The sequence below is a fragment of the Vombatus ursinus genome, unplaced genomic scaffold (assembly GCF_900497805.2).
Source record: "Vombatus ursinus unplaced genomic scaffold, bare-nosed wombat genome assembly UNPS02014778.1, whole genome shotgun sequence".
In the NCBI taxonomy this organism is placed as follows: Eukaryota; Metazoa; Chordata; class Mammalia; order Diprotodontia; family Vombatidae; genus Vombatus; species Vombatus ursinus.
The window spans coordinates 28,186,695-28,214,377 of NW_020954556.1; the positions used below are offsets into that span (position 1 = coordinate 28,186,695).

General features: G+C 36.8%; 1 protein-coding gene and 1 pseudogene across 2 annotated transcripts; one reads left to right on the plus strand and one right to left on the minus strand.

Annotated features, from left to right (window-relative positions):
- Positions 1-490: 490 nt before the first annotated feature.
- TMEM17 (transmembrane protein 17) lies at positions 491-4,695 on the plus strand. Of its 2 annotated transcripts, XR_003569368.1 has the most exons (5): positions 491-597; positions 2,350-2,453; positions 2,650-2,763; positions 3,479-3,957; positions 4,636-4,695. XR_003569368.1 is itself a non-coding variant. In XM_027865373.1 (4 exons), exons 1-4 carry the CDS (start codon positions 498-500, stop codon positions 3,773-3,775), a joined length of 615 nt encoding a protein of 204 aa, XP_027721174.1. In that variant the 5' UTR covers positions 491-497; the 3' UTR covers positions 3,776-4,570. The 2 variants fall into 2 exon arrangements, 1 of the variants encoding a protein (XP_027721174.1); XM_027865373.1 differs by lacking the exon at positions 4,636-4,695 and having other exon boundaries at positions 3,479-4,570.
- A 4,297-nt stretch (positions 4,696-8,992) lies between these two features.
- On the minus strand, positions 8,993-10,083 carry LOC114045147 (annotated as a pseudogene).
- Between the last annotated feature and the right edge of the window lie 17,600 nt (positions 10,084-27,683).

The window sequence follows — 27,683 nt, forward strand, 5'->3', positions numbered from 1 at the left end:
CTTCCAGGAATCTGGCTCTGCTAAGAAGGTTTATTCCAAGGCCTGCCACCTTGGTTTTTAGAAGGCAGTATTGGACTGCAGTTCGCTACCCCCACCCCCGCAGGGCAGAACAGGGAGCATTTGGTGAGGGAGTGAAATTGGCTGCTGCACAGGCCTCCGGGACCGACCCAAGGCCTCTCTTATCTCGCCAGTGGCTAAACTTAGGGCCTGCGAGAGGATCACGTCTCTGGACCTCAGTTTCCCTATCTGTAAAGCAAAGACACAGGACTAGCGGACCTCTCACAACAGTTAACACTAATCCTGAGGCCACCCGCCCTTCTCAGTCGGGCCCAGGGGAAGGGCGCACCCTAAACGCGCAGGCGCCTGGGTCAGGCCTGTGGCCCCGCCCCGCCAGGGTTGCCATAGGAACCACCGCCTGTTGGGGTGGGGGAAGGGTGGAGGCGAGGGCTCCACTGGGAGCTAGGGTGGGTGGGTTTCAGGGCCCCTAGGGCGAAGCCATGGAGCTGCCCGATCCCGTCCGGCAGCGGCTGGTAAACTTCAGCAGGACAGTATTTACCGACACAAACCGGACCGGCCCGGAATACAACGGCAACCCCGGTGAGTGGCGAGAGCCTTGGGAAAAGGGGCTGTGGACAGTGGGTGGGGAGAAGGGGGCGGGAAATGACGTTGAGATCTTGCCCACACTTAACATGGCGGCTCGGTCTTCCGTGGGGTCTGGCGGGGTGGGGAGGGAGGGGTCCTTCCCGCTAGAACCCTTCCCGGTCTGCTGGTAATGGTGCTTGGGACTACCTGAGGTCCCCTTACTGGGAAAGGAGTGAACGATCAATCAATCAATTAATTAATGATGCCCTATGGTAGATATAGTCTAGTGGTACCCGACCCCCACCCCTCCAGGACCTTAAGAGGGAGGGGGAAAAAGACTTCCAGGTTCAAGTTCAAGTTCAAACTGTGTGCTCAGCGCTCCCTGCCAGCCTTTTTTTAAGACTAGAGGTTACCGACTAGTTGCATGAACACAGATCCCTGGAGGAAGCCCCTGCACAGATTAAACATAGGGATGAGCCAAAAAGAAAAGAAAAGAAAAGAAAAATCTCACGTCTTAAAGATTCTCAGCTCTGTAGTTGGCCCTTCTAGGTCGCTCTCCTTATTTTCATGCATACCTTAGGGTGTGTGGTCTTGGGGGGGGGGGGAGCATGCTGATACCTTAGAGATCAAGTTCAGAAGGTGGCCGCAGGGGATAGAGCCCCGAGCCTGGAGCCTGGAAGACTGGAATTCTCTGCCTGCCTCAGTCTCCTCAACCTTACTGTTCGGTCCTGTCTGACTCTTCGTGACCCCATTTGGGTTTTTTTTTGGCAAAGATACTGGAGTGGTTTGCCGTTCCCTTCTCCAGCCCATTTTACAGATGAGGAAACTGAGATAGACTGACTGGGTTAAATGACTTGACCAGGGTCGCAAGGCTAGGAAGTGCTGGATTGAAACTCAAAAAGATGAGTCTTCCTGACTCCAGGCCCAGTACTCTGTCCACTGTGCCCCCTAGCTGCCCTTTCTCAACCAAAAAGTGGGGATAATAATAGCATCTACCTTCCAACCCTAAAACTGGTTTTTTCTTGCATCATTTCTGCTCTATCAATTTAATACCATTTAATTCTTCATTTTAACTGGAAAACAACACTTTTGACATTTTCTGCTTTCAGTACCCGAAGAAATCAATATTTGATTTTTTAAATCTATATCTCTAAGTTTTTCTCATCAGAGATTTTTAGCACCATGTATATACATCCTAGCAACTACCATGCAGGCCCTAAAAGGGATTAGATAAGCTTGTTGATTTATCTCATAGTAGTTTTAACATCTTAAGGCACTTAATGTCATTAATACATGGATTTTTTTCAAGAACTAAAGTTCAGAAAATATTTTATTGTTAAGAATAGAAGAAAAGTATTGTTTATAATTATTTTTATATAATTATATATTTATATATATAATTTATATATAATTATAATTATTTAAAAGGTTCCATTATGGAAATCCACTGTGGTATAGAAGATATGGAGCCAGGCTTAGAATCAGGAGGACCTGGGTTCAAGTCCTACCTCTGACAAATACTAGCTTTGTGACCTGGGGCAAGTCATCATCCTAAACTCTCAGTGCCCCAGGAAACTCTTTAGACTTTAACCTGCAAATCAGGAGCTAACCTAGCATTGCTTGTGTTAATAATGTGAATTTTGAGAAGTGAAAAGGATATTTCTGAAATAGTTTCTGGAATATTATGATTGAGAGTTGTTTGGGTTTTTTTTTTTGTTTGTTTGTTTGGGGTTTTTTTTGCTACTTTTTTCTTCCTTTCCCCTTCAGATAATGAAATAGTCTCCAGTTTGGCATTACAGATGTCTCTTTATTTCAACATCTACTTCTTTCCATTTTGGTGGGTGTGTAATATCATCATGCTCCAGCTGAAGGTGAGTATAAAATCTGATTGCTTATGCCTAACTTTCTCATGCGTTTCTCTTATGTTATCATGTTGTCAACAAGATAAAAGTCCGCATCCTTTATTCTAACCTGGAATGTCATGGGCTTCTATGAGTCAGCTGTAGCCTTGCTGCCAGGATGATGTGAAATAATTGTAACATGTTCTCATTTTGGCTTTGTCTGCAGTATCCCATCTTGCCTGATTATTATAAATTCATTCTAGTCACCGTCGTTATACTCATAACCTTAATTGAGGCCATCCGGTTGTATTTAGGATATATGGGCAACCTACAGGAGAAGGTAAGATCCTGTTTCCTACTGTTAGTCTTATAACCAGTGCTATATTTGAATGCAGTTAGACTTTCCACTTTGCCAATAAAACATTATTTCTACACCAAATGGAATCTTTGGAACCTGAGTCGAAAAAGGAAGAGAAAAAAATCTCATCAATTTTTCCCTGGTTATATGTATAGATTGTACGCTGGCTCATTCTAGGTAAATACTTTCTGTCCCATAAAAAAAAATAATATTGGACATTTATAAAACAATTTAAGTTTGACAAAGTCATCTACATAAAATAGCTTATTTGATCCTTGCACAAGTCCTATAAAGTATTATTATCAGCATTTATGGATGAGAAAAGTGAGGCTCAGGTTAAATGACCTGCCCATGATCACAGTTGCTAAGTGTAGGCAGCAAGGCCTTTACTGAATCTGCTGCTTTTCCTGCTATATTCCTTCCTCTTTGTGATTCTATTACTATTGGATATAGATTTATTTTAACTTCTGTGCTGTTTTGAGTCTTCTCACATTGTTCAGTTTCCTTAGCTTTAAATTCCCAAATGACTCGTCAGTTCCTTTAGGGCAAGTTCCCTTTCTTTACTGCTTTTTATCCTCCATCTTGCCTAACGGTGCCAGGCCCAGAGCAGGTTCTAAAGAAGCACTTATTGACTCATTGTGGCGATAGCCTTATTGAAATAATAGAGGCCTTGTTAACAGTATTTTCACTCCTGCAGGTTCCTGAGTTGGCAGGCTTTTGGCTCTTGAGTCTTCTGCTGCAGCTGCCCCTCATTCTCTTCTTGCTCTTTAATGAAGGTCTGACGATTCAGCCCCTAGAGCGAGCAGTCAACATCATCTTCACCGTCTTCCTTGCTTTCCAAGTTGTTGTAGCATTTCTTGCCTTGAAGAAAATGGCAAACCAATTAGCCGCCCATTTCCACCTCCAAGACTTTGAACGTTTTGATAGAGAAAAGAGGACACAGAGTTTTACAGTGCCACAGCCAGAGGAGATTTATTCCACAGTTGTTGAGTAGGAGTCTGTACTAGAAACAGGACAGATTGTACCAGAAGATACCAAGAGCTGGGGAGAAGATCCTACTGGAGAAAAAGAACAAAGCAAATGCTGTACTATATTTTTGTTACTCAGAGAAATTCTATGGCGTGAGAGAAGAGGCAGCTCTAGTCAGGCTTTATCTCCACAATGCCAAAAACACAGGTGAAAAATGAAAACTAATTCTAAAATATAAGTGTTATCATTACCATTTGAAAATAGATTTACTTTTAGTTAACATTTTTAGTCTTTCTCTTCCTTTATGTTTGATACATCATGGCTACAGCCTTAAAATAAAATCTGTACCATATCCTCTAGTAGTGGAAGGAAATATCTTTTAATAATCCACATTTCTATCATATTTACCATTTTAAGAGCTATTAGTACAGTTGTGTGCTTTTCTTTGGGGCTTGTCATTTTCTATAGATACTTCTGTTAGCATTTATTTCATCTATCTCTTTGAGCATCCTTTTTTTCTTGAAACATGCAGAGAAGTGCATATGCTTGTTAGTATGCTCTGCTTTTAGAATATTTGTAAGGAAGACAAAAATAGGGTTTTTATGCCCAAAGTGGTGTTAAGTACTGGCTTTAACTCCCATTTTGCATGTAAGAAGTGCTTGGGGGATAGAAGGAAGCACTAATACTGTAGAATGCCATTTGTGATAATATTGTTATTTTCTACTATATCTATTTTTTAATTTTGTCTAGTGTGAGAATGTTTTCAAAATAATAGATTTTTAAATATTCTTATATTAAAACATCAGCAAATATTCATTCTCCTGTGTAATTCTTTAGGCCTTGAGATGTTGGTGACTTCTCTTTCATTTTTTTTTCTTTTTATAGGCTAAGAACTCAGTTGTTAATGCCTCCAGGATTGGTTAAGCCAAGGATTATTAATCTGGGATCTGTGAACTTTCAAAAATATGTTGATAAATGTATTTGAATATAATTGGTTTCTTTTGTAATCCTATTTTATTTTATGCATTTAAAAACATAATTCTGAGAAGTGTCCATAGGCTTCCCTGGACTAATGAAGTAGTCCATGACAAAAAAGGTTAAGAATCCCTAGATTAGTCCTAAATGAACTAACTTATGCTACATGAATAAGCAGGAAATTTGATTTGTGAACTAGGATATCTGTTTATCAATTTTTAGTTAATGAACCATGTTCATATGACTAAATCTGCATATTCCCTTCTCACTAGAGGAAACCTAAATCCAATTAAGATCCTAAAGTTGCTTGGTGACTATAAAACTAAAGAAAGGGAAATTGAATGATTTTAAAAGGGTATTATATTTTCATTAATGCTTTTATAAAAATCTGAAATTACCTTTCTCTATTAAAGAAAGCATAGCCTACTCTCTCTTTGAAAGACATGGTTATGATTACACTGATAATTTTTTCTCTTAAATTTTTTTCATGTAACTTATGCAAGCTCATTTATTTCCAGAGTTCCATTTCATTTATTGTTGTATTTGATTCATGGTTTTCAATTTTTTCCCCTTCTACTAAACTTTAGACTTTCTGGGTAGACTCTTTATATTAATTTTTTGATCTGTGATTTCGTTTTGATATCAGTTTCACTTGTGTATTTTCCCCCTAAATTTTCCCTTATTTATCTTTGCTCTAATTCCTGAAGTTCATTTAAAAATTTTATCGAAGCCTTTTACATTCTAGTTATTTCTGGAAATACTCTCCCTCTAGATTGAAAAAGAAAAACAGTTAAGCAAAAGCACCTGATAGTGCATTTTACCCTGGTAGCCTTATTTCTTTACTGTGAGGAAGGTTATGTGTTTTACCATCTCTTCTCTAGGACCATTATTTTTTCAATTACTCAGAGTTTGGCTTACTTTAAGTGACCTTTTCATTTATATTGTTATAGTCATTGTCAAGTTGTCAAATACTATCCTGTGGTTCCACATCAGCAACTGATATGATTTTATCAGTGGAAATAACATTAAAGAAGTGATATCACCAAAGCTGTACCCTAAGGACCATGGGTGGGACCTTTATATCTGGCCTGCGGCTGAAACCATCCACCTGTATTATCTCCCTCATTAGAATATAACCTCCTTGAGAGAAAGGCTCTCTTACTTTTCTATTTGTGTCCACAGGTCTTTGCATATAGTAAGTACATAATAAATGCTGTATTTATTGCGTGTTTTGACCTTTTGGTTCTATTTATTTTAACTTACATCAATTCAAATTATTCATAGTTGTCATTTCTACATGATAGTATTCCATACCATTCACTTGCTCTATTTTTTTTCAGCCATTCTCAAATTCATATTTTATTTCCTGTTCTTTACTGAAAAAAAAAGCAGTGCTATAAATATTTTGGTATATGTTGAACCATTTTTTCTGACTTTGACCTCCATGTAGTGGGATTGCTGTCACTTAGTGATTTTTCTTACTTAATTCTAAATGTCAAGAAAGATTGAACCAGTTCACAGCTCCGTCAACAGTGTATTTGTGTGCTTGTCTTTTATGGTACACACAAGAAGATCTAAGTTCAAATGCCAGCTCTGGTGCTTACTAGTTGTGAAGGAAATGGCTGTTGTTCTTAGGTGTTTGAATCAGTTCCTTATATATATTAGATATTAGATCTTTTTTTTTATCAAAGGAACATGTTAAAGATTTTTTTTCCCTCAATTAACTGTTTCCCTTCTAATTTTAACTATTTTGTTTATGCAAAAATTTCTCAGTTTTATATAAACAAAATGTATATTTTAGCTCCTGTGATGTTCTCTATCCTTTGTGTTATGAACTCGTTCCCTATTCATAGTTGCAAAAGATATTTTCTTCCCTGCTCCTCAAATTTGTAATGTAACCTTTTATATCTAGTTCATGTATCCATTTGGACCTTATCTTGGTATGTATTCTGAGTCCTTGATCTAAACTTCGTTTCTGCCAAGTTGATATCCATTTTTTCCAGCAGTTTTTGTTGAATAGTGAATTCTTAACCCACTAGTTGGTGTCTTTGGGTTTTTTGAGCACTAGACTGCTGAGTTCATTTGTTTCTGTATTTTGTGTATTTCATCTATTCCACTGATCAACCTGTCCATTTCTAATTAGTACCAAATCATTTTGATCATTTGTAGTATATACATATATGTGCACATACATGTAGTATATTTATAGTATAATTTAAGAACATTATTGCTACTTTTCTATTGCTATTCTTTTCTACTTTTTTTTCATTGTTTCCCCTGAAAATCTTAACCTTTTGCTCTTCTAGATGATTTTGTTATTATTTTTATAGCTCTATAAAGTAATCCTTTAGTAGGTTGATTTCTGTGGCTCTGAATAAGAAAATCAATTTAGGTAGTATATTGGATTGATCCACTCATGAGCAGTTGATAAATCTCCAATTATTTAGGACTGTGTTTATTCCCATAAGTGTTTTTGTAGTTTTATTTATATAGTTCCTATGTGTCTTAGCAAATCGACTTCCAAGTATTTTATATAGTGTGTAGTTAATTTAAGTGGAATTTCTCTTCCTATTTCGCCCTGCTGAGTTTTGTTGCTAATATATAAAAATAGTGATGATTTATGTCAGTTTATGATGTCTTGTTACCTTTGTAGAAGTTATTATTTCAATTGATTTTTTATTGATTCTCTAAGCAAATCATAATTTTGAAAAGTAAAAATTTTGTTTACTCTTGCTTATTTACTTAATTTCTTTTTCTTATCTTTTTGTTAAGTTAAATTTTCCTCCCTTTCCCCACCTCACCCACCACCACTGGGTGGGTGGGGGGGACTCTTGTTACAAAGATGCATAGTAAAGAAAAAACAAATTTTTGCATTGGCTGTGTCCAAAAAATATATGTCTCATTCTGTACCCCAAATCCATCACCTCTCATTCAGGAAGTGTAGCATGCTTCATCATTGGTACTCTTAAAAAATGGTCATTGTATTGATCAAAGTTCTTAAATCTTTCAAAATTGTTTGTTTTTATAAGGATTTTATTGTATAAAGTGTTCTTCCAGCTCTGCTCACTTCACTCTGCATCAGTTCATATAAGTATTCCAAGGTTTCACTGATTCAGACTTGTCTTTTCATAATTTTTTAGGCACAATAGTATTTTGTTATATTCGTATACCATAATTGGTTTAGCCATTCCCCAATTGATGAGCACCCCTTTTATTTTCCGTTCTTTGATGCTACAACATGTATAATAATAAATATAAAAATGTTTTTCTACATAAGGTTTCTTTTTGTCTTTCTTTGATCTCTTTCAGATGTAAGCCTAGTAATGGTATCTCTAGGTTAAAAGATACAGTTTAATATCTTTTGAGACATAGTTCCAAATTGCTTTTCAGAATTGGACCAGTTTCAGTGCTCCACCAATAATGCACTGATGTGCTGGTTTCCCCACAAATTCTCCAATATTTATCATTCACCTTTTTACTTTTTAGTCAACTTTGTCAAACTCCAACATGTAAGATGTAACCTCAGAATTGTTTTAATTTGCATTTCCCATTAATGATTTGTAGTAGCTTTCATATGCCTGTTGTTACCTTGGAAATATTTATTCTTTTGAAAATTGCCAATTTATATCCTAGGACCAGTTGTTAGTTGGGGAATGGTTCTTATTCTTATAAATTTGAATTATTTCCGTATATACCTTGGATAGCCAACCTTTATAAGAAACTTGCTGCAATTGCCCCCACCTGCATCACTCCTAATTTTAATTCTTTTGGCTTTATTTGTACAAAAACTTATTAGTTTTATATAATCAAAATTATTCATTTTATTTTTTGTGTGTTATTCTCTAATCTTGTTTGGTCATGAACTCTTCCCTATCCATAGATCAGAGTAATTTCTTCCCTGATCTTCTAATTTGTCTTTAATGTCATCCTTTATGTGTAAGTACCTGTTTGGAGCTTATCTTAACATATGGTGTGAAATTTTGATCTATAACTAGTTTCTGCTAGATTGCCTTCCAGTTTTTTTTAAATTGCTTGTTTTTATTAATTTTTTTAAAAGTTTACTGATCATCACAAAAACCTAGTAAATGCAACTAAAGATAAAACAAAATGTCCAATCAAGATCTAAGAACCTAGAGCTAAGGGGAGCACAGTGCACACATAGGGCAGATTGATGCATGCATGCAGCAGGTAGCTATGGACAGAAATGGGGAAAAAGAAAGAATGGGAGCAGTAAGGGGGGAAGTGGTAAGGGGGAAGAGGACAGGTGTTATATTAACCACTGGACAATAATAGCGTTAAGCAGATTGGCCTTCTTCAATGTCTGGCTCTTATCAGCCAATTCTTTTCAGAAAGGTGGTCATAAGGACAAAGTTCATGGCTGTCATCGATGGCTGGGTGTTGACAATGAAAAGCTGGATATTGGTGATCCTGTGATTAAGGATAAATTTCTGTACCAGTCTGCCACTATCAGCAAGCCAGATTTGGATGTTGGTTGTGGGCTCTGACTCATCAGTTGTGTTGGAGGAACTGGCTTTGGCGTCGTTTTCTGTCTACTGTTTGGAGAACCTGTGTTCAATGACTGAGGGTGAATTGTTGCTCAGTTTCTGACCCCTGACCAATGAAAGCTTTGAAGGTTCCTATGGACTTTACAAAGTCCTCATCTTGATGCTCGTCCATGTCCAAGTTGACTTGTCACCCATGTGATAACCTTCATAGCTCTGTAAGTACTTTACTTCTGCAGATAGACTCGAGAAACTGGGCATTAGATGGGTCTTGGTAGCTTCTCAGCTCACCACTGACCAGACCAAATCTATTCTTCCAGAGCTTCAATACTATATGTACATCTTGGCCAGAAAATTGTCATCTTTCTCCTGCTATGTAGGCAGGGGCTGCCAACTCCTCCTCTGGGGCTGCCCCAATATGGTGTCTGCACTCTATAAATGGTTTTGGTCTGCTTATCTCATCAGGGTTCTTGGCCATTGGGTCAACAGCCATGTTCCTTGGCACCCTTGAACAGATCTTCCACCAACTCATTGGGCCTTTTTGACCCTCTTCATGATCTTCTTGGGCATGAACAAGTTCTCTGAATGATGTCACCCTGTTGTCACTGGGAGCTGTGCCTCTGAACACTGAACTCGGTGCTGACTGGGAAAGCAAAACAAGATCTCCATCACCTCCATCTTCATAAAATCTGGCCAGGGCAATCTATAGGTCCCATCCAGCTGACTGGAAGAAATGAGTCTGGTCCTCCTTGGCCCAGGTCATTGACACAAATTCTTTCAGCTCCTCCTGCCACTCCACCATCTTACCCTGCTTTCCAGCTTTTATATAGCAGTTCTGGTTGAGTAGAGAGTTCATAATCCAGTAGCTGGGGTCTTCGGGTTTGTCAGATAGGAAGTTACTGTGTTCATTTGCTTCTGTCTGATGTGTACCTCATTTATTCTATTGACCAATTTCTCTATTTCTTAACCAGTATAATGCTGTTTTGATGATTTCTGCTTTGTAGTATAGTTTGAGGTCTGGGAATGGTAGGCCTTTTTTCTTCACCCTTTTTAAAAATATGATTTCCCTTAAAGATTCTTGACCTTTTGTTTGTCCAGATGAATTTCATTTTTTAATTTAAATTACCTTTTTATTATTTTGTTCTAATTCCATAAAGTAACCCTTTGATAATTTGATATGACATTGAATAAGCAGATTGATTTAGTTATTATTATCATTTTTATTATACTGGATCATCAAACTCTTGAGCAATGGATAGTTCTCCAAATTACTTAGTTCTGTCTTTATTTGTGTTGAAAGTGCTTTTTTTTTCTCTTTGTATTGGTATTTATATGGTTCCTGTGTTTGTCCTAGCAGGTAGACTCCCAGGTAATTTATGCATTCTGTAGTTATTTAAAGCAGAATTTCTCCTATCTCTTCCTGATAGGTTTTGTTGATAATATACAAAAATGCTGAAGATTTGTGTACTTATTTTATATTCTGTTACTTTATATTTTATATTCTAGTTATTATTTCAATTAATTTTAGTTGATTGCGTAGATTTCTTTAAGTAAAGTATCATATCTTCAAAAAGTGATAATTTTGTTTGCTCTGTGTTAATTCTCCCAATTTCTCTTTCCTTTTTTTTTTTTTTGAGAGAGTCAGCATTTCTAGCACTGTGATAAATAATTGTGGTGATAATGGACATCTTTGCTCTACCTTTGATCTTACTGGAAAGGCCTCTATTTTATCTCAATTACATATACTACTAGCTCTTGGTTTTAGATAAATATTTTTTATCGTATTAAGGATAAGCCTGTTTATTCTTTTACTTTTTAGTGTTTTTAATAGACATAGGAGTTATATTTCATCAAAACAGATTGTATCTATTGATTGAATCAATAGATAAGTTTTTGGAGTTTTGTTATTAATATCATCTGTTATATTTGTAATTTTCCTGGTATTGAACAAACTCTGAATTCCTGGTATAAATCCTACCTGGCCATAATGTATTATCCCTTTCATGTGTAGCCTCTTTGTTAATATTTTATTTACAATTTTTGCTTTGCTTTTCATTATGGAAATTAGTCTATAATTTTTTTCTCTGATTTATCTCTCCCTGGTTTAGATATCAAGACCATATTTGTATCATAAAAGAAATTTACAGGAATGCTTCTTTACCAATATCTAAATAGTTTTTTTTTTTGTTTGAGTAATGGAATGTTTAATAGAATTATTTATAAACCCATCTGGTCCTATACTAAAGGAAAAATAAATGTAGGACCAGATGGGTTTTTTGTGGCTTACTCAGTTTCTTTATCTGAGGTTGTGTTATTTAAATAATACAGTTATTTTAATCTGGGCATTTTATATTTTTGTAGATGCTTGTTTGTTTCACTTACATTATCAGTTTGTTAGCATATAATTGGGCAGGATAGTTTCTAATAATTTCTTTTATTTTTTCCTTTGTTGTGATTTCTTTTTTTTAAAAATTTGATATTGACAGTTTGGTCTCTTCTCCCTCCTCCCCTTTTAAATCAGAGTATCAAATAGTTTATCTATTTTCTTGGGTTTTTTTAATATCTTCTTTTGTTTATTCAATTGAATTTAGTTTTTAACTGTTTTTAATTGTTAGCCATCAAATGGGTTTTTTCTTTAAACGTCATTAAGCTATTTTCAGAATTTCTGTTTTGGCATTTAATTGAAGTTTTAAAATTAGTTGGTTTTCTAATTTTTTCAGTTGCATTCCTAATTCATTGATCTGTTCTTTTTCTCTTTTGTGGATAAAAGTTTTAAGAGATAAATTTTCCCCTCAGGATTGCTTTGGCTGCATTTTAAGTTCTTGTGTGTTGTCTCATTCTTATGACTTTTTTTCTGCTGAAGCTTTATATTGTTTCTATTATTTATTCTTTTGACCATGAATTCTTCAGGATTAAGTTAGTCTCCAATTAATTTTTAATACTTTCTTTAAAGGTCTTTTATTAAATACAGTTTTTGGTAGTTTTGAATATAGTTTGGTATTTTTAAATATAGTTTTTGGTTGGTAACTGATATATCTAATATGTCTGTTTTCTGCATTTCTTTTTTCTATTTTTATGGCCTAGTGTAGGAGTTGGCAAACTATGGCCTGAGGGATAAATCTGGCCTGCTGCCTGTTTTTGTATAACCCATAAACTAAGAATGGTTTAAAAACTTTTAAGACAATAAAACTTTATTTTAAAATGTAAAAAACATTCTTGGTTCATGGGCCACACAAAACCAGGATTGGCCAGATTTGGCCTATGGGCCATAATTTGTAGACCCCTGGTATATTATATTGGCGATGTCTGTAAAGGTGCCATGTATATTTGAAAAATCCTTATTCTCCTTCATGTTCTCATTCAGTAATTGCCAGAGATTTTTCCTTGACTCCTCATTCTCTCACTACCCCATCCCCCCCATATAAAATCTATTGCTAAGACCTGCTGATACACCTCCCCACTTCTGTCCTCTGACACTGCCACTACCCTGATGCAATCCCTCATCATCTCATGCCTGGACAATAACAATAGCCTGCTGGTAGGTCTTCCTGCCTTAAGTCTCTCCTCACTCCAGTCAGTCTGCCACTCAGCTGTCAAATCTTTCTAAAGCATAAATCTAACCGTCTTACCTCCACATTCAGGAAACTGCAGTGGCTCCCCCTTATCTCCAAGGATCAAATATAAAATCCTCTGCTTGGCATTCGAAGTCCTCGTAACCTGCCCTGCCTACTTTTTTTCCAGTCTTCCTATACCTCCCACCTCCTTGGCCTCCATGATCCCAGTAACATTATCCTCTTAACTGTTCTTTGAACAAAGCACTCCACCTCCTGACTGGGTATTTTCACTGGTTGTCTCAAATGCCTAGAATGCTCTGCCTCCTGGCTTTCCTGGCTTCCTTTAAATCTCAGTTAAAATCCTATCTTGTTCAGGAAGCCTTTCATGATTCCCCTTATTTCCAGTGCCTTCTGTTTGTTATTTCCAATGTATCTCACATACACACACACACACACACACACACACACACACACACCTTGTTTTAACATGTTTACATGTTTACTTCATTAGACTGTGAGCTCCTTGAGAGCAGGAGCTGACTGTCTTTTACCTTTTTTTGTATCCCTTGCCCTTTGCACAGTACTGGGCAAATAGTAGGTGCCTAATAAATATTTACCAAGTGACTGACTAAAATCTGAATCATATCCTTAACTTCTTTCTTACTTACCTTACAGTTATCTAGAAATCTAAGACAGGTATATTGAGATACCCAACTATTATCATCTTACTGACTATTTCATCCTGTAAATTGATTGCTTCCTTTAAGAATTTAGTTAATATGTCATTTGGTACATATATATTAAGTATTGATATTAATTCATACGTTTTCCCTTTTTTATCTTTTTAAATCAGATCTTTTAAAAATCGTTGCCTTCTCTGAGATCATAATTTCTTTTAAAAATCCTTCTTTAAAAATTTAAAAATATTTATTTCATTAAATATTTCCTGACTACATGTCAATGTTTTTAACATTCATTTTTAAAATTTTGAGTTACAAATTCTCTCCCTCTCTCTGTCCTCTCCTCCACCCCTTGAGAAGGCAAGCAATATGATATTGATTATACATGTGAAATCAAGCAAAAACATTTTCATATTAGCCATGTTGCAAAAGAAAATATGCACAAAAAAATCCAAGAAAAATAAAATTAAAATGGATGCTTAATCTGCACTCAGAATTCATTAATTGAGATCATGATAACTACCCCTGCTTTTTTTTAGTTCACCTAAAGCATAAGAGATTTTGTTCTAGCAAATTCTAATTGTGCAAGAATCTTTGTTTCATTCTATTGCCTATAAACAATGTATTGTTGGATTCAGCTACCTGCCTCTGCATTCTGAGTTCAGTCCATTTGCCTTTACAATTGTGGTATTACCTGTGTATTTCCCTCCATTTTATCCTTTTGTCTTTCCCTCTCTTTATTTCCTGCCGCTTTTTACAAAGAAGATATTAAGAGATAAGGGGTATATACAACGCTATTCATCTGCATTTGATGCAATTCTGTCCCTCTATTCCTTTCCCCTCTTCCAGTCCCCTTTATTTCTTTCCTTTTATCCCCCATTGATGTACCACCCTGTGAAGATGGAGTTTGTTTTGTTTTTGATTAATCCCCCCCTAAATCTACCTTCTCTTTTAATCTCTATGTCTCCTCTCCCCATCCTCATCTGATTCCCTATAACTTTAATGTATTTCTATACCAAATGCTTTGTGCAAATGTGTGTGTGTGTGTGTGTGTGTGTGTCCAGCACTCCTTTGTACAGTTCAGGTGAAAGTGATGTTCATGGGTAGCCCATGTCCCCATACTTTCCTTCATGATTGCATGGACTTCTCAGGTCAGTTAGGTGGCGCAGTGGATAGAGCACTGGCCCTGGATTCAGGAGGGCCTGAGTTCAAATCCAGCCTCAGACACATAACACTAGCTGTGTGACCCTGGGCAAGTCACTTAACCCCATTGCCTAGCCCCTTCTCCTCCCCGAAAAAGAACATAGACTTCTCATACATTCTGATTATGAAGTTCCATCCCTTCCCCTCCCTCTTTTCTCCCCTAGTGTACTCCTTTCCCTTCCATTTTCTTTTTTCTCTTAAAAGCATCAACATTTAACAAAACTGCTCCCAACACCCTTTTTAACTCCCAGTATGACCCTTGAAGATAATAAAATTCTTTGAGGACCCTTATTTGTTACAAATCTTTTATCATCATATTGTCCCTTCCAATTGCTCAAATATATTGTTTCTTTGTTTCTCTTGATTCCTGTGTTTTCATTTCTGTGTATCTTCTTAGCTCTTGTCCCTTCATCAGTAATACTTGGAAGTTATCCATTTCATTAAAAATCTGTTCTTGGGGCAACTAGGTGGTGCAGTGGTTAGAGTACCAGCCCTGAAGTCAGGAGGACCTGAGTTCAAATCCGGCCTCAGACCAAACTCTTGACATTTACTATCTGTGTGACCCTGGGCAAGTCACTTAACCCCAATTGCCTAAAAAAACAAAAAACAAAAACCTGTTCTTGCTTCTTTCTCTACCTTCTTCCCCTCTGTCCTCTCTCCCCCCTGCCAGATTGTATTCAGCTTTGCTAGGTAGATAATTCTTGGTTGTTAACCTTTACAATTTGCTTTCTGAAATACTGTTTTAAAACTCTCCTTTCATTTATAGTGCTGACTGCCACAAGTATTGTATGATCCTTACTGTATTTTGTTTTTTTCATCTTTAAACTCTTTCTTGCTGGTTGCAGTATTTTTCTTTGACCTAGAAGTTCTGAGGTTTGGCTATGAAGTTCCTGGGAGTTTTCATTTTCTTGTTTCTTTCAAGAGGTGACTAGTAGATTCTTTCTATTTTCACTTTTCTTTTTGCTTCTCATAGCTTTGGGTAGTTTTCATTCATGATTTCTTGAAATACTGTATTTATAATTTTTTATGATTGAGATTTTCTGATAGTCTGATCAATCATAGATAATCTCTCCTTGGCCTGTTTTCCAGCTCAATTTTTTTCATAGAACCTACATTACCCTATATTTTCTGAGATTTTTTTTCCAGTCTTTTGATTTTGTTCTAGTATTTCTTTTCTTATTTTCAAGCAACTTCTTAGTTGAGTAAGATTCTGTACCTCTTATTCCAGACTGTTTACTTTCCTCATTTTCTTCCCTTCCTATTCTTTCCTTGTGAGCTTTTATTTCATTTTTGTGATTATTTTTCAACCCCTGCTTCATTTCTTCCATGAATTGCAATAGAGCTTATAACAAATCTGTTATTTTCTTTGGGGTCCTTCTGGCAGATGATTTGGAGTTATTCTTCCTCTTCTGGGTTTCTGTCTTGAGGCTTGTCCCTGGCTCCACAAAATTTCTTTATTGTTGTTCTCTTGTATTTTTTTTTCAACCTTAGTTCCTGAATTGGGACTTTATGATGGAGCCAGGCTCTGTGAACTTCTGGAAGAAATGGTAGGGTCTATTTTACTTATCTTCTCCAGTTTCACATATCCAGCTTCCTATTGGACATTTAGAATTGCATGTCCCGTAGACATCTTAAACTCAACGTATCCAAAACTAGACTAATTATCTTTCCCTACTTCAGCCTTCCCCCTTTCCTAACTTCTCTATTACTATCAAGGGCACCACCATCCTCCCAGATACCAAGGCTCACAACCTAGATGTTATTTTCAATTCCTTACACCCTACACCCAATCAGTTGCCAAGTCCTGTCATTTCTACCTTCACAACATCTTTTATGTATACCCCATCCCTCCTCTGGCACCATTACCTTCCTGGTATAGACCATTATAACCTCACACCAGAACTATTACAAGTCTGCTTGTTGGTCACTCTACCTCAGGTCTCTCCGCACGCCAGTCCATCCTCTGTTCTGCTATCAAAGTGATTTTCCTAAAGTGCAGGTCTGATCATGTCACCCTCTTACTCAGTAAACTCCAGTGGCTCCCTATTACCATCAGTATCGACTGTAAAGTCCTTTAAAGTCCTTCATAACCTGGCCCCTTCCAGATGCTTATCAACTCGGGAATGACTGAACAAATTGTGATATATGATTGGGGTAAAATACTATTGGTCTATAAGAAATGACAAGTAGAATGGTGATTTATATGATTCATGCAAAATGAAGTGAGCCAAACCAGGAAAACACGGTACACAGTAACAACAATATTGTACAATGATCAACCATGAAAGACTTAGCTACTCTGATCAAGACAATGATCCAACACAATTCCGAAGGATCCGTGATGAAAAACGCTCCCCACATCTAGAGAGAGAATTGATGAACTCTGAGCGCAGACTGAAGCATAGAGGTTTTTTACTTTCATTTCAGCCAGGAAGAGAAGCAGGAAGTTGGGACTGGAGGCTGACCTGCTGTCTTCAGAGAGCACATCCAATATGCTACCTAGCAGCTCCTTCCAACTGTACCTCTCCAAAAGGTGAGATGAGTTAATGTTGGAAGGGTTTTGGAAAGGCAGGCACACTAATAAATTATTGGTGTAGCCATAGATTGGTCTACTCTAACCAATCCATACTGGAAAACACTTTGGAATTATGCTAAGAAAATAACCAAAATGTGCATACTCATTGTCCCAAAGATTCTACTAACTAGGCATATGATGCAAGGAGGCCAAAGACAGAAAGAAAGGTTGCATTCATTCTAGCCCTTTTGTGGGAGCAAAGAACGGGAAACAAACTGAATGCCCATAGTTTAGGAGAAAGGCTAATAAAATTATACTATGTGAATGTAATGGAATATCACGGTATGTTAAAATACCATGAATGTGAAGAATTCAGATAATCAAGGAAAGAGTTACTTGAAATGATTGCAAATGAAGTAAGCAGAACCAAGAAAACAATATATAAGACTAGAACAATGCAGATAGAACAAAAAACAAAAGCAAAACATTGCTGAATGCTATGTGATTATAACAACTAAATTTGTCCTTTAAGAAGAGATAGGAAAATGTATCTCCCTTCTTTGCAGAGGTAGAGGACCACAAATGAACATTGTTGTATACTGTCAGACTTCATTAAAGAGTTGGTTAGTTTTGCTAAATTGCTCCCTTCCCCTTTCATTATTATTATTATTATTATTATTATTATTATTATTATCATTATTATTATTATTTTTGTTAAAGGGGGTGGCTCTCTGGGTAGGGATGGGAGAAGGGATATATTTAGAAATAAAGGTAATATGAAAACAAAGATCAATAAAACTTTGTAATTTAAACATTGTATGTATATCTGAAGTTAAATTTTAATCCTTTCTTCCTGAGCACAAATACTTTTCATGCCAGTATTTTCACTAAAGAAATGGAAGATGTTAATTTCTGTATTTCAGGATGGTAAAGCAACAAAATCTAGACAATTTACTGACTGAAAGAACCATAATAACGGCATAGTGTCTATGTACTTACTAATTTATGTGAGATTTTAAAACTAGAAACCCTTTAAGGGATGATGTACAGTATAAAATAAAATGTACCTTCTTAATGGCACACTAGTTGCTAGCTTGTTGAGTGTATTAAGCATAGACCTTTCTGGAACAATCTGAGCACATTCATTTAGTGCAAACTATGTATGGACCTCATCATGTATGAAACCTCCACTTTCTACCATTTACCTGCCCACCTTCCTACTCACAACAATGTCTACCAAAGCTGGCATGTCAAATTCCCTGTTTCAGAATAAGGACAATGGAAATTTTGACAGGAACAGACTTTTGGACCTTAGTTATCTGTCTGTCTTTGTGTTCCTAAGTGGCTACTACAGGGGCATCGAGTCTCCTAAGGGGGGGAAAATTTGAAAGCTATGAAAGGAGAAAAGCACAGAATAACAAAAAAAAGATTTTTGAATTAAGGAAAAACTGATAAGGGGCAGGAAAAAGGATTAGGCAAGCTGGTAGCAGTCAGCAACTGACAGTGAGATGTGACACAATAAAAACTGGGTCATTGAGTTGGGACAGCCCTAGGACATAAAAAGACTGAAATGAAGTAAAGCTCTGGATTACTTTGTTCTTGAATATTGAATTTTTTCAGAAGCATAGGGCATGAAATATTATAGTGATAAGCTAAGATTGGAAACATAGCCAAGAAAAAAAGGTCTTTAAGGGATTGTTTAAAATATGCTGAAAGAATAATTTGGTTTGATGTTAAACTTCCCCAAAAGTAAATTGACACAAAGATTTTGCATACCAAATAAGCAAGGAAGACAAAAAACAAGGAGGAAAGCCAAATAGCCCTATAAATTTGGTAGCTTTAAAAGTGTTAGATTTTGGCCACCAGGATATTATCAGGCTCCGTAAATGGGATATTTTGCGTGTACAATTAAGATTCATTTGTTTTATGTAAGTACCTATATTCCGTTTGTAAGAGACTGTAAATCCTGCATTTTAAAGTTAAATTAAAAAAAAAGGAAAAGTGAGGAATAAGGACCAGGGAACAAGACAGATAATAAGAACTCATGAAGTTTTCTATAATCTTCCTCAACCCACCACCACCAATATTTTATCATAACATCAAAAAACCAGGTCTGTTAATAATTTTTAAGAACCAAATAAATTCAATTCGAAGTTTAAGGCAGCGTGTTGCTGAATGAAGGCAATGATACTAACTTTCAAAATGTTGTAATACTTTTAAAATGTCAAGGATTGCAACAACTTAAAAAAAATAAAGGAAACCAGAGGACAAAACTATTGTTGGATAGTATAGGTTTTATATTCTATGTAAATAAGCACAAGATATTCTGCATCATTCAACATAGTGCAGTTTGGTTCAGTAGTTGTACATCTTTGTTAAAGAGACATGTTTAGAATATTTTTTCTTTTCATGAAATAATACAGTACTGTCTATAAGCATTAATTAACTAATTCATCCATTCATTCAAATACCATTTATTAAATGCCTACAACTCATAAAACACTGTGTTAGCCACTAGAGGAGATGCAAAGATATGTAAGATATAGTTTTAACATCTCAGTCTAATAAGGTAATAAATACATAGTACAAGTATATACATTAACATGTAATAACTATAAAATAATTTTAAAGCAGATCAGAATATCATAAGAAAAGTACAAAGCATTATATGAAATCTGAGGAAGTAAAGATTATTTCCAACTGGGAAGACCAGAAGAAGGCTTTAAACTTGGGTCCTTGACAAAATCCTCCTCTGTTGCCTCATGGTAGCGTGGAGTTGACCTTGAGTTCTTGAAAGCCATTCCTATGGAACATAAACTCTATCAAATTCTACCATGTTGGAAAGACTTTGTATAGTGTCCTGGTAGTAGACTATGACTAGCTTAGCCCAATGTAACAACAGCGGATGCATGTGTGTGGTTGTGGCGAGGGTGCAGATCACATAGTGGTAACTATTACTATTCTTTCTTTCTTCTCTACTCCTCTTGGCCTTTGGAGATGTAATTGGCTATACCACTAGTTATAATAATAAGCTTGTTTTAAGCCTAGGGGCAATATAATCGATCTTCAGATCCATATGATTTCCTTCTCTGCTGCTTATATTAAATTTTTACATTTAATAAACAGAGTTTATACTAAATGAAGTTTATATTATGGGAGTTTATATTAACCAAAAAGTTAGGAATATGGATCAGAATCACTCACAGCCCCCAGTTAGGAAAATTAATAACATTTAGGCAGAGGTTTGGTTGCCTGCCTCAATTTATATTTATTTACATTTATCTCTAGCTAACTTCTGGCTTCTTCATGGTTGAGACAAAATTCAAGTTACTAAAAGCATTTGGTTAAGAAGAGTATATTACAGGGTCTGTTAACATGCACCTGTTAGGGAATTTGGAGGAATAGCAGACTTTTGGGGAGAACTTTTCTAAGTCCTTGAGGCAGTGGGAATATCTAATGTTGTCAGTTCTAATTTCTTGTCAGTTCTAATTTCCTACACTGAGATACTTGTAAGTCTCTACATGATCTATCTCTGCCAAAGCTCAGTCCTCTTTTTCTTTATCCTTTTACCTTTTGCTCCCAGCTCTTTCCTCTCCTTCTGCCTGACCCTCCAACCAACCTAGCTCATGCTTTTATACAAGTTGCATAGGAGTTAAGCAATTCATCACCCAACAGACTTCCCAGTGTACCTAATTGTAATATCTTTGATCGAGTCAAAGAGGTGTCCAGGCCTTGTTCATACCTAGTTCTGATTGATAAATTCAACCAAGAAGTACTCTCACCTGACAAAGATAATTACTTTTCAGAGGGGTGGAATAATCAATGGACACATCTCTTCCCCCCACCCCATCTCCTTCTTTTGTTTAAGATCAGAGAGACTCATCACTAGTGGGCTGGCCACTTAATGATGAATTCTCTGGCCTTGGCTACACATATGTAATCTGTATCATTGAAAGAAGTACCCCACACTGATGGTTCAAAGACTTTCAAAACACAAAGATAGAGGTGAGAAGTTGATCACTATTTAGAGATCACAATAATTTGTCCTTTGCTATCCAGACATAAATATTTCATAAAACAAGTAGGTTTCTAAAAACAGTAACACCACCAAAATGGTATTGTTTTTGATTTTTCAGATTTCTAATGGACCTATATTCAGCTGAGGGGATCATTGATTCATTTTTAAAAGTTTCCTAGTCCCTGACCTTCAGTTATTTATATCCTGATTTGCAACTGCTTTCATGACATTGCTCAACCTTACAATCCAAAATAGAAAATATTCAGATTGTACACACATTTCACATTAATTTTATAATTCCTTGATTTAGTAGTATCCAGAATTACTATAATAATGGCCAGAAGCATTAAGGCTTTATGACATCAACATTTTGGGCTTCAAGAGAAATGCTGAGGTATTCAAAATCGTATTCATTGTTGAGGTTCCAAGAACTTTTGCATTACTATGATCAATCTCTTAATGATGGCTGGAGGGATTCATTTCTTGCATTGTTGACTATTCCAAATCAAGAATTCACAAGGAGTAGAGTAACAATAAACATTTTCACATCTTATATTTTTGGTGTGGTATGGTCTGGCCCTAAGAACAGTGCCTAATAATGTATCACATGAATCTAGGTGTAGATAATAGAGGATCACAGACCTAAGAACTAAGTTGTCCCCGATAAATCCAAGAACAAAGGCCAGAAAGAAGACAGAACACTCAAGGTCAAGCTGAAGGAATCTGTGTTTTCTGGAGCAACTACTTTAAAATATAACTAATATAAAGTAAGTTATAATCTTAGAAATTATAATATCATGAGATGGAAAACTTAATGATAGACCACAATGGCCCCACAAAATTGCAACCATCCCCTGAGACCTACCCTGAAGCAATTGATCAATTTTACCTTTCTTTACTACACAGATTATTAGGATGGGCTTAAATATACAACAAATTAAATCAGCCAGGTATTTAAGAAAATCAAATCATAACTTAATTTAAAATTTATAACTTTATATGCTGCTTTAAAGTTCTACTCCTCTTCTCCCACCCTCCCCCCAAAAGAATAACTTTCATTCTAAAGTTTTATTTTTTTTTTAGGCAATTGGGGTTAAGTGACTTGCCCAGGGTCACACAGCTAGTAAGCGTCAAGTGTTTGGTCTGAGGCTGGATTTGAACTCAGGTCCTCCTGACTTCAGGGCTGGTTCTCTATCTACTGCGCCATCTAGCTGCCCCCTTAAAGTTGATTTCTAAGAGATATATTTTTAAAAGTCAGATTCAACAGCTATGTTGAAATAATTACAGGTAAATCTTAAAACACAAATAGTGCAAATGATCATTTATAGGATATTCTATAATCCTTAATACATAATATCCTACAATACAGAGCAACATCATCATCTCTAACTCATAGAATAAAGCTGAAACTCAGAATGCCTTAGTAATCTATTCCAAAATCACATGATAAAAATGACTTAATCTAATCCCAAGGTCACATGAGTGTAGTCCACTCTGTTTTGGGGACAGTTGGTGCTGCTAATATCTGTTCATAAACACAAACATGGCATTTTCTATGACCCTTTTCTGTTCTAAAGGTCATGTTCAATAGGAAAATATGCCATATTTATTTGCATCTGAGTCTTTACAGCATAAGAAGTAGATTCTATTTTTGAAACTATAACAGCACACACGTTTCCCTTATGCTTTTGTTACCTGTGGTCTAATAGAACTAAAACTCTGGACTTGTATAAGTCTGACTGAATCTCAGGGGCTCTTTTTGGTTCTTGGCCCCACCATATTTCTCTTGGGAGCAAGAGATTTGGGATCATATCTAGTTCTCCACAACAAAAAGGAAAAAGGCCTTAATATCCCTTCCAAGCACTCAGGTATGAAAACATCTAATATTGTAAGTCTTCATTTAACCTAACACAGCAAACATACAAATTGTTCTCAGATATGAATCCCATAAACAATCAAGAGAACTCTGCTACTCCCTCTCTAAAGGATCTCTTATCTTTCCAAGAAGCCTCTTGGTCCTCTGAACTGACATTACTGCCCTAAGGTTGAAGGCCCACACTGAGGGAAAACACTCAAGATTTTTAAAGACCCATCTTCCTGTATCTGCACATTCCATAGAACTTTAGTTGCTATAATAGATAAGACTAAGACTGCGCCTCTATATTCTGACTCTGTTGCTTGCTATTCCTCCAACCCACCTCCTGCTTGGACCAGAAATGGTGTCATCTAGGAACTCCTCTATTGGATTCAGGAGGGATAATCTAGGGATTAATCTTTAATTTGGCCATTGCCATTCTACAGATGCCAGTTTACATTTCCTCAGCTCCCAATGTGACTCAGGAATTCTTATACTCATTTCATCCCCTGCCATTTTGGAGGGCCATGTGGTTTCCTAGCCTAGGAATCTGCAGCTAAAGCACAAGTTCTTGGACTCCAAGAACTGAGTCCAAGTCTCTGGATGTAGCTCCTCTCTTCTCAACTCTCTTAGATGGAATCTCCTCTGGTTCTCTCTATCTCTGCTCTTCCTTTTAAAAGCCATGTTAAGGGCATAATTCAGGTACATAAATAGACATGTATGAATTAATCATCTTTGATGTGATGTAAAAACTGTACAGCTCCACTTGGGTTAGCCATAGGTATCACAACTTCAACATGTCTAAAATGGAATTAAACCCATCTCTCTTCCTAATTCCCCTATTTACATTGAGGGCAATACCACCCATCCTCTTAGACATGCAGATCCAGATCCTCAGAGTGGTCCTTAATTCTTGATTATTCTTTCTTACCTCTCATATCCAGTCTGTTGCCAGATGTTATCAATTCTGCCTCCACAGCATCTCAAATCTATCCCTGTCTATCCACTCACACAACCACCACCCTAGTTCAATTTCTCATTACCTTGTGCATAGACTATTTTGATAGCATCCTAATTGGTCTTCCTGTTTTCAGTCTTCCCCTTCTCCAACCTATCTTCCCTGTGGGTTCCAAAAATAATCTTTCTAAAGCATGGGTCTGATCACACCAATTGCAGGCTCAGGAATCTTAACAGAATCACAGGATGTTAAAAGGAATCTGAGCAACACATATCCCAAAGAAATCCTGCTATAACATACCCTGCAAGTGGTCATCCCGTGTCAGCATGAAGACCTCCAACAACAGGAAAACCACCACATCTGAAGGCAGCCCAAGATTCTTTTAGATAGCTCCAAAGTTTTTCATAACATCAGGCCTAACTTTTCCTCTTTTCCCTTTCTGCCCACTTCCCTGGTTCTGTAGTCTTGAGCCAAACAGAAAAAATCTAGTCTGACTTCTTCAATATAGCCCTTCAAATACATGAATAGAATGATAATTTCTTCCTTGTGTCTTCTCTTTTGCAGATGACATATTCATAGTTACTTCACCTGATTGTCATATGACATGAACTCAAGTCTCATCACGAGAGCTCACATTTATTCTCTGCAGCTTATAAATTTCCTCCTTAAACTGTGGTGACTAAAATTGAACAGAGCATTCTATATGTGGGCAGCTAGATGGCTCAGTGGATGGAGTGCTGGTCCTGGAGTCAGGAAGACCTGAGTTCAAATCTGGCCTCAGACACTTGCTAGTTGTGTGAATCTGGGCAAGTCACTTAACCTCTGTTTGCCTTTACCCACTGGAGAAGGAAATGGCAAACCACTCTAGTATCTTTGCCAAGAAAACTTCATGGACAATTGGTCCATGGGTCCATGGTCCATAAAGAGTTGGACACGACTGAACAATAACAACAAAATTCTGTATGTAATCTAAGGCAAAGGGACTATCTCTTCTTTATTCCTGAAAGCTATGCCCTCCTAATGCTGCTCAAATCATGTTAGATTATTTTGACTGCCACATCACACTGATGATTCATATTGAATTAGTAGTCTGGATCTTTTTTTAATAGACAACCTGCTGTTTTACCATGCTTTCCCCATCCTGTACTTATAAAGTTGATTTTTTTTAACTCTAGAGTAAGAATTTCCATTCATCTCTATTGAATTTTATTAGAGTCTTATGCAATTTAATTTGATTCAACCCAGTGCTCTGGCTCATTGAGATTCTTTTGGATACTGACTCAGTGTGTCAACTATCTCTCCCAGCTTTGTCTTCTGAAAATTTGTTAATACCATTTATATCTTTATCCAAGACATTGATCAAAATCTTAAACAGCACAATTGTATAGTTGATATTCTTGAAGAAGCCATGTTGGTTCTTCATAATCACTGCTTTGCCAAATTTTTCTAGAATTTTCCCGAGAATTTGAAGTCAAGTTTGCTAGTTGATGGTGGCTGAATCTGGATAATCAGGATAACATTTACCCTTTCCCAATCTTACGGCACCTTTCTTGTTTCTTGTGCTCTTTCAAAAATCATAGACATTGTCTTAGCAATCACATCTCCCAGTTCTTTCAGAACCCAAGGATGAAGTTCATCTGGATCAGGCAATTTAAATTCATGAAGGTCAGCTAGATGTTCTCTTACTGTCTCCTTATTTACCTTGAGTAGCAGTTCCTGTTAGCCACTTTTGTTGTCACTTCCAGTCCAAAGGATGCTGTCCTTGAAAGAGAAATCAGAACAAAATAAGATTTGATTAGCTCTATTGTCAGTTATCCTCAGTCCTCCATTCCTAATGTGATCTTCCTCCTTCCCCCAGTCTAATTTAATCCCAGACCCTTTTTGATGACCTTGGCTTCCTCCACCAGCTTCAGCTCATTCTGTGCTTTAGCATTCCTGATGCTATTTTGAAGAACTATGCTTTTATATTTATCTTGTTACCTATGCACGTTCCACTCTTCTGATCGTATCTTTGTTTAAAAAAAAGCTAAGTTGGTTGGTAAGTCTCCTGTGTATACACCTCAGTCTGTGCAGATAACTTCTGTTTTTCCTCATCACTGGAATTGTTTGCCTTTATGTCTTCAGAATTTCATTGATAGTAGACTGACTCTCTCATCTGGGGTGACTGCAGTGTTTCAGAGCATGGGATTCTACCTATTCTTCCTTTGAAACCTTTGGAATCTTCTTTCCCAAAATCTAGGGTGCATGTTAGATTATGACCAGCTTTCCTCTACCAAAATCTCTAGGGGGGTGGAACATGGTCACTTTCCCAAAAGGTTCCCCTCATTTCCACCCTGGCAACTTGTTCCTCCCTGGTAGTTCCAGTATGAAATCAGTTCCAGTATGAAATTTTTCCTTGCTGGTTCCTCTATCTTTTGAAAGATGAAATATCATAAAGGCAAGTCAAAAAGTTAGTAGCTATTGCTCAGCTTTTAATAAAGAATATTCAAGCAGGTACCTAGATAATTGAAGTCTGCCCTCACCACAGAGGCAGTGTGCAGTCTGTGAAGTGCAAAAGGCATTAGTTGAAGGCCTGCCATTAGCACGTACTGGCTGTGTTATCCTGGGCAACTCAAACAACCCAGTCCAACGTGGGACCACGTCAGCCTTCGCTGGTAACTACGATGTTTTGACCACTATGGAAGAATCCAAAGAAGTAGAAAACTTGGTCCCACCTCTCAAAAGAGCTGACATGAAAACTGGGAAGACGGTACATACACATGTCTAATTACTGAAGAATGCTTTTTTACATACTTTATTTACAAATAAGCAATTCAGCACGTCTAAATTAATGAAAACACACATACAGAAGGGGGCATAATCAAGGAATGATTGATCAGAGAACCATGAGTGGTTTCTTATCAGGGAAAGTTGTTTTTTTTTTTTTTAAGAAGGTGAACTTTGGGTCACTGCCAGGTCTGTGCCAATTGAGTTAGCCAGCTGCTTTTCATAATCCGCCCTCTACCAAATGGCCTAGCACAGTGGATGATTAAGAACTCTTCCCACCTTGGCATCTAATAATTTCTTACGTCCCTTCTAGTTCTGTGAGTTTATGATTCTGACATGCATAAGACATGCATCCAAATTCATAGGGTTCAAAACAGTGGAAGTTGCCATGTCTCCCATTTGAATACATTCAATACTTATACCTAAGGGGAACAGATACAAAACTCTCCTACAACTTACTCCTACTCATGAAAACAAAAAGGGATTGCCCTCCAGTGATTTGAGATAAGGAACACAGGACTTAATCATTCAAGTTCATGCCAAATACAATGGCAGCATTTAGAGGCAGGGACTTTGTTTTGTTTTGTTTTTTCTAAACACATACACTCACTCACACATACACACACACACACACACACACACACACAGACACACATCCCTTTTTCGGTGGAGTCAAGAGTGAAACACACACACACGCACTGGGGAGGCTATTGTGTTGAATATTCTTATCACATAAGATCTTAATAACATACATATCTTGCCAAATTTCTTTTGAAGGCTTAAGCCTGCTAGGTTATAAAAACAGCTCCAAAGCTGTGTGAGCTGCTGCCTTTACTCTGTGGAATGACCTGAGCCAAATATTTGCTCCTTTTGCAAACAAATCAAATAGGTGTATGGTTTGGAGGAA

What these genes read in the sequence shown, in the direction of transcription:
- TMEM17 (XM_027865373.1), top strand. Translation starts at nt 498, where the DNA reads ATGGAGCTGCCCGATCCCGTCCGGCAGCGGCTGGTAAACTTCAGCAGG. An exon ending in GGAATACAACGGCAACCCCG is followed by an intron (nt 598 to 2,349) that starts GTGAGTGGCGAG and finishes TTTCCCCTTCAG; the next exon opens with ATAATGAAATAGTCTCCAGT. An exon ending in TGGGCAACCTACAGGAGAAG is followed by an intron (nt 2,764 to 3,478) that starts GTAAGATCCTGT and finishes TCACTCCTGCAG; the next exon opens with GTTCCTGAGTTGGCAGGCTT.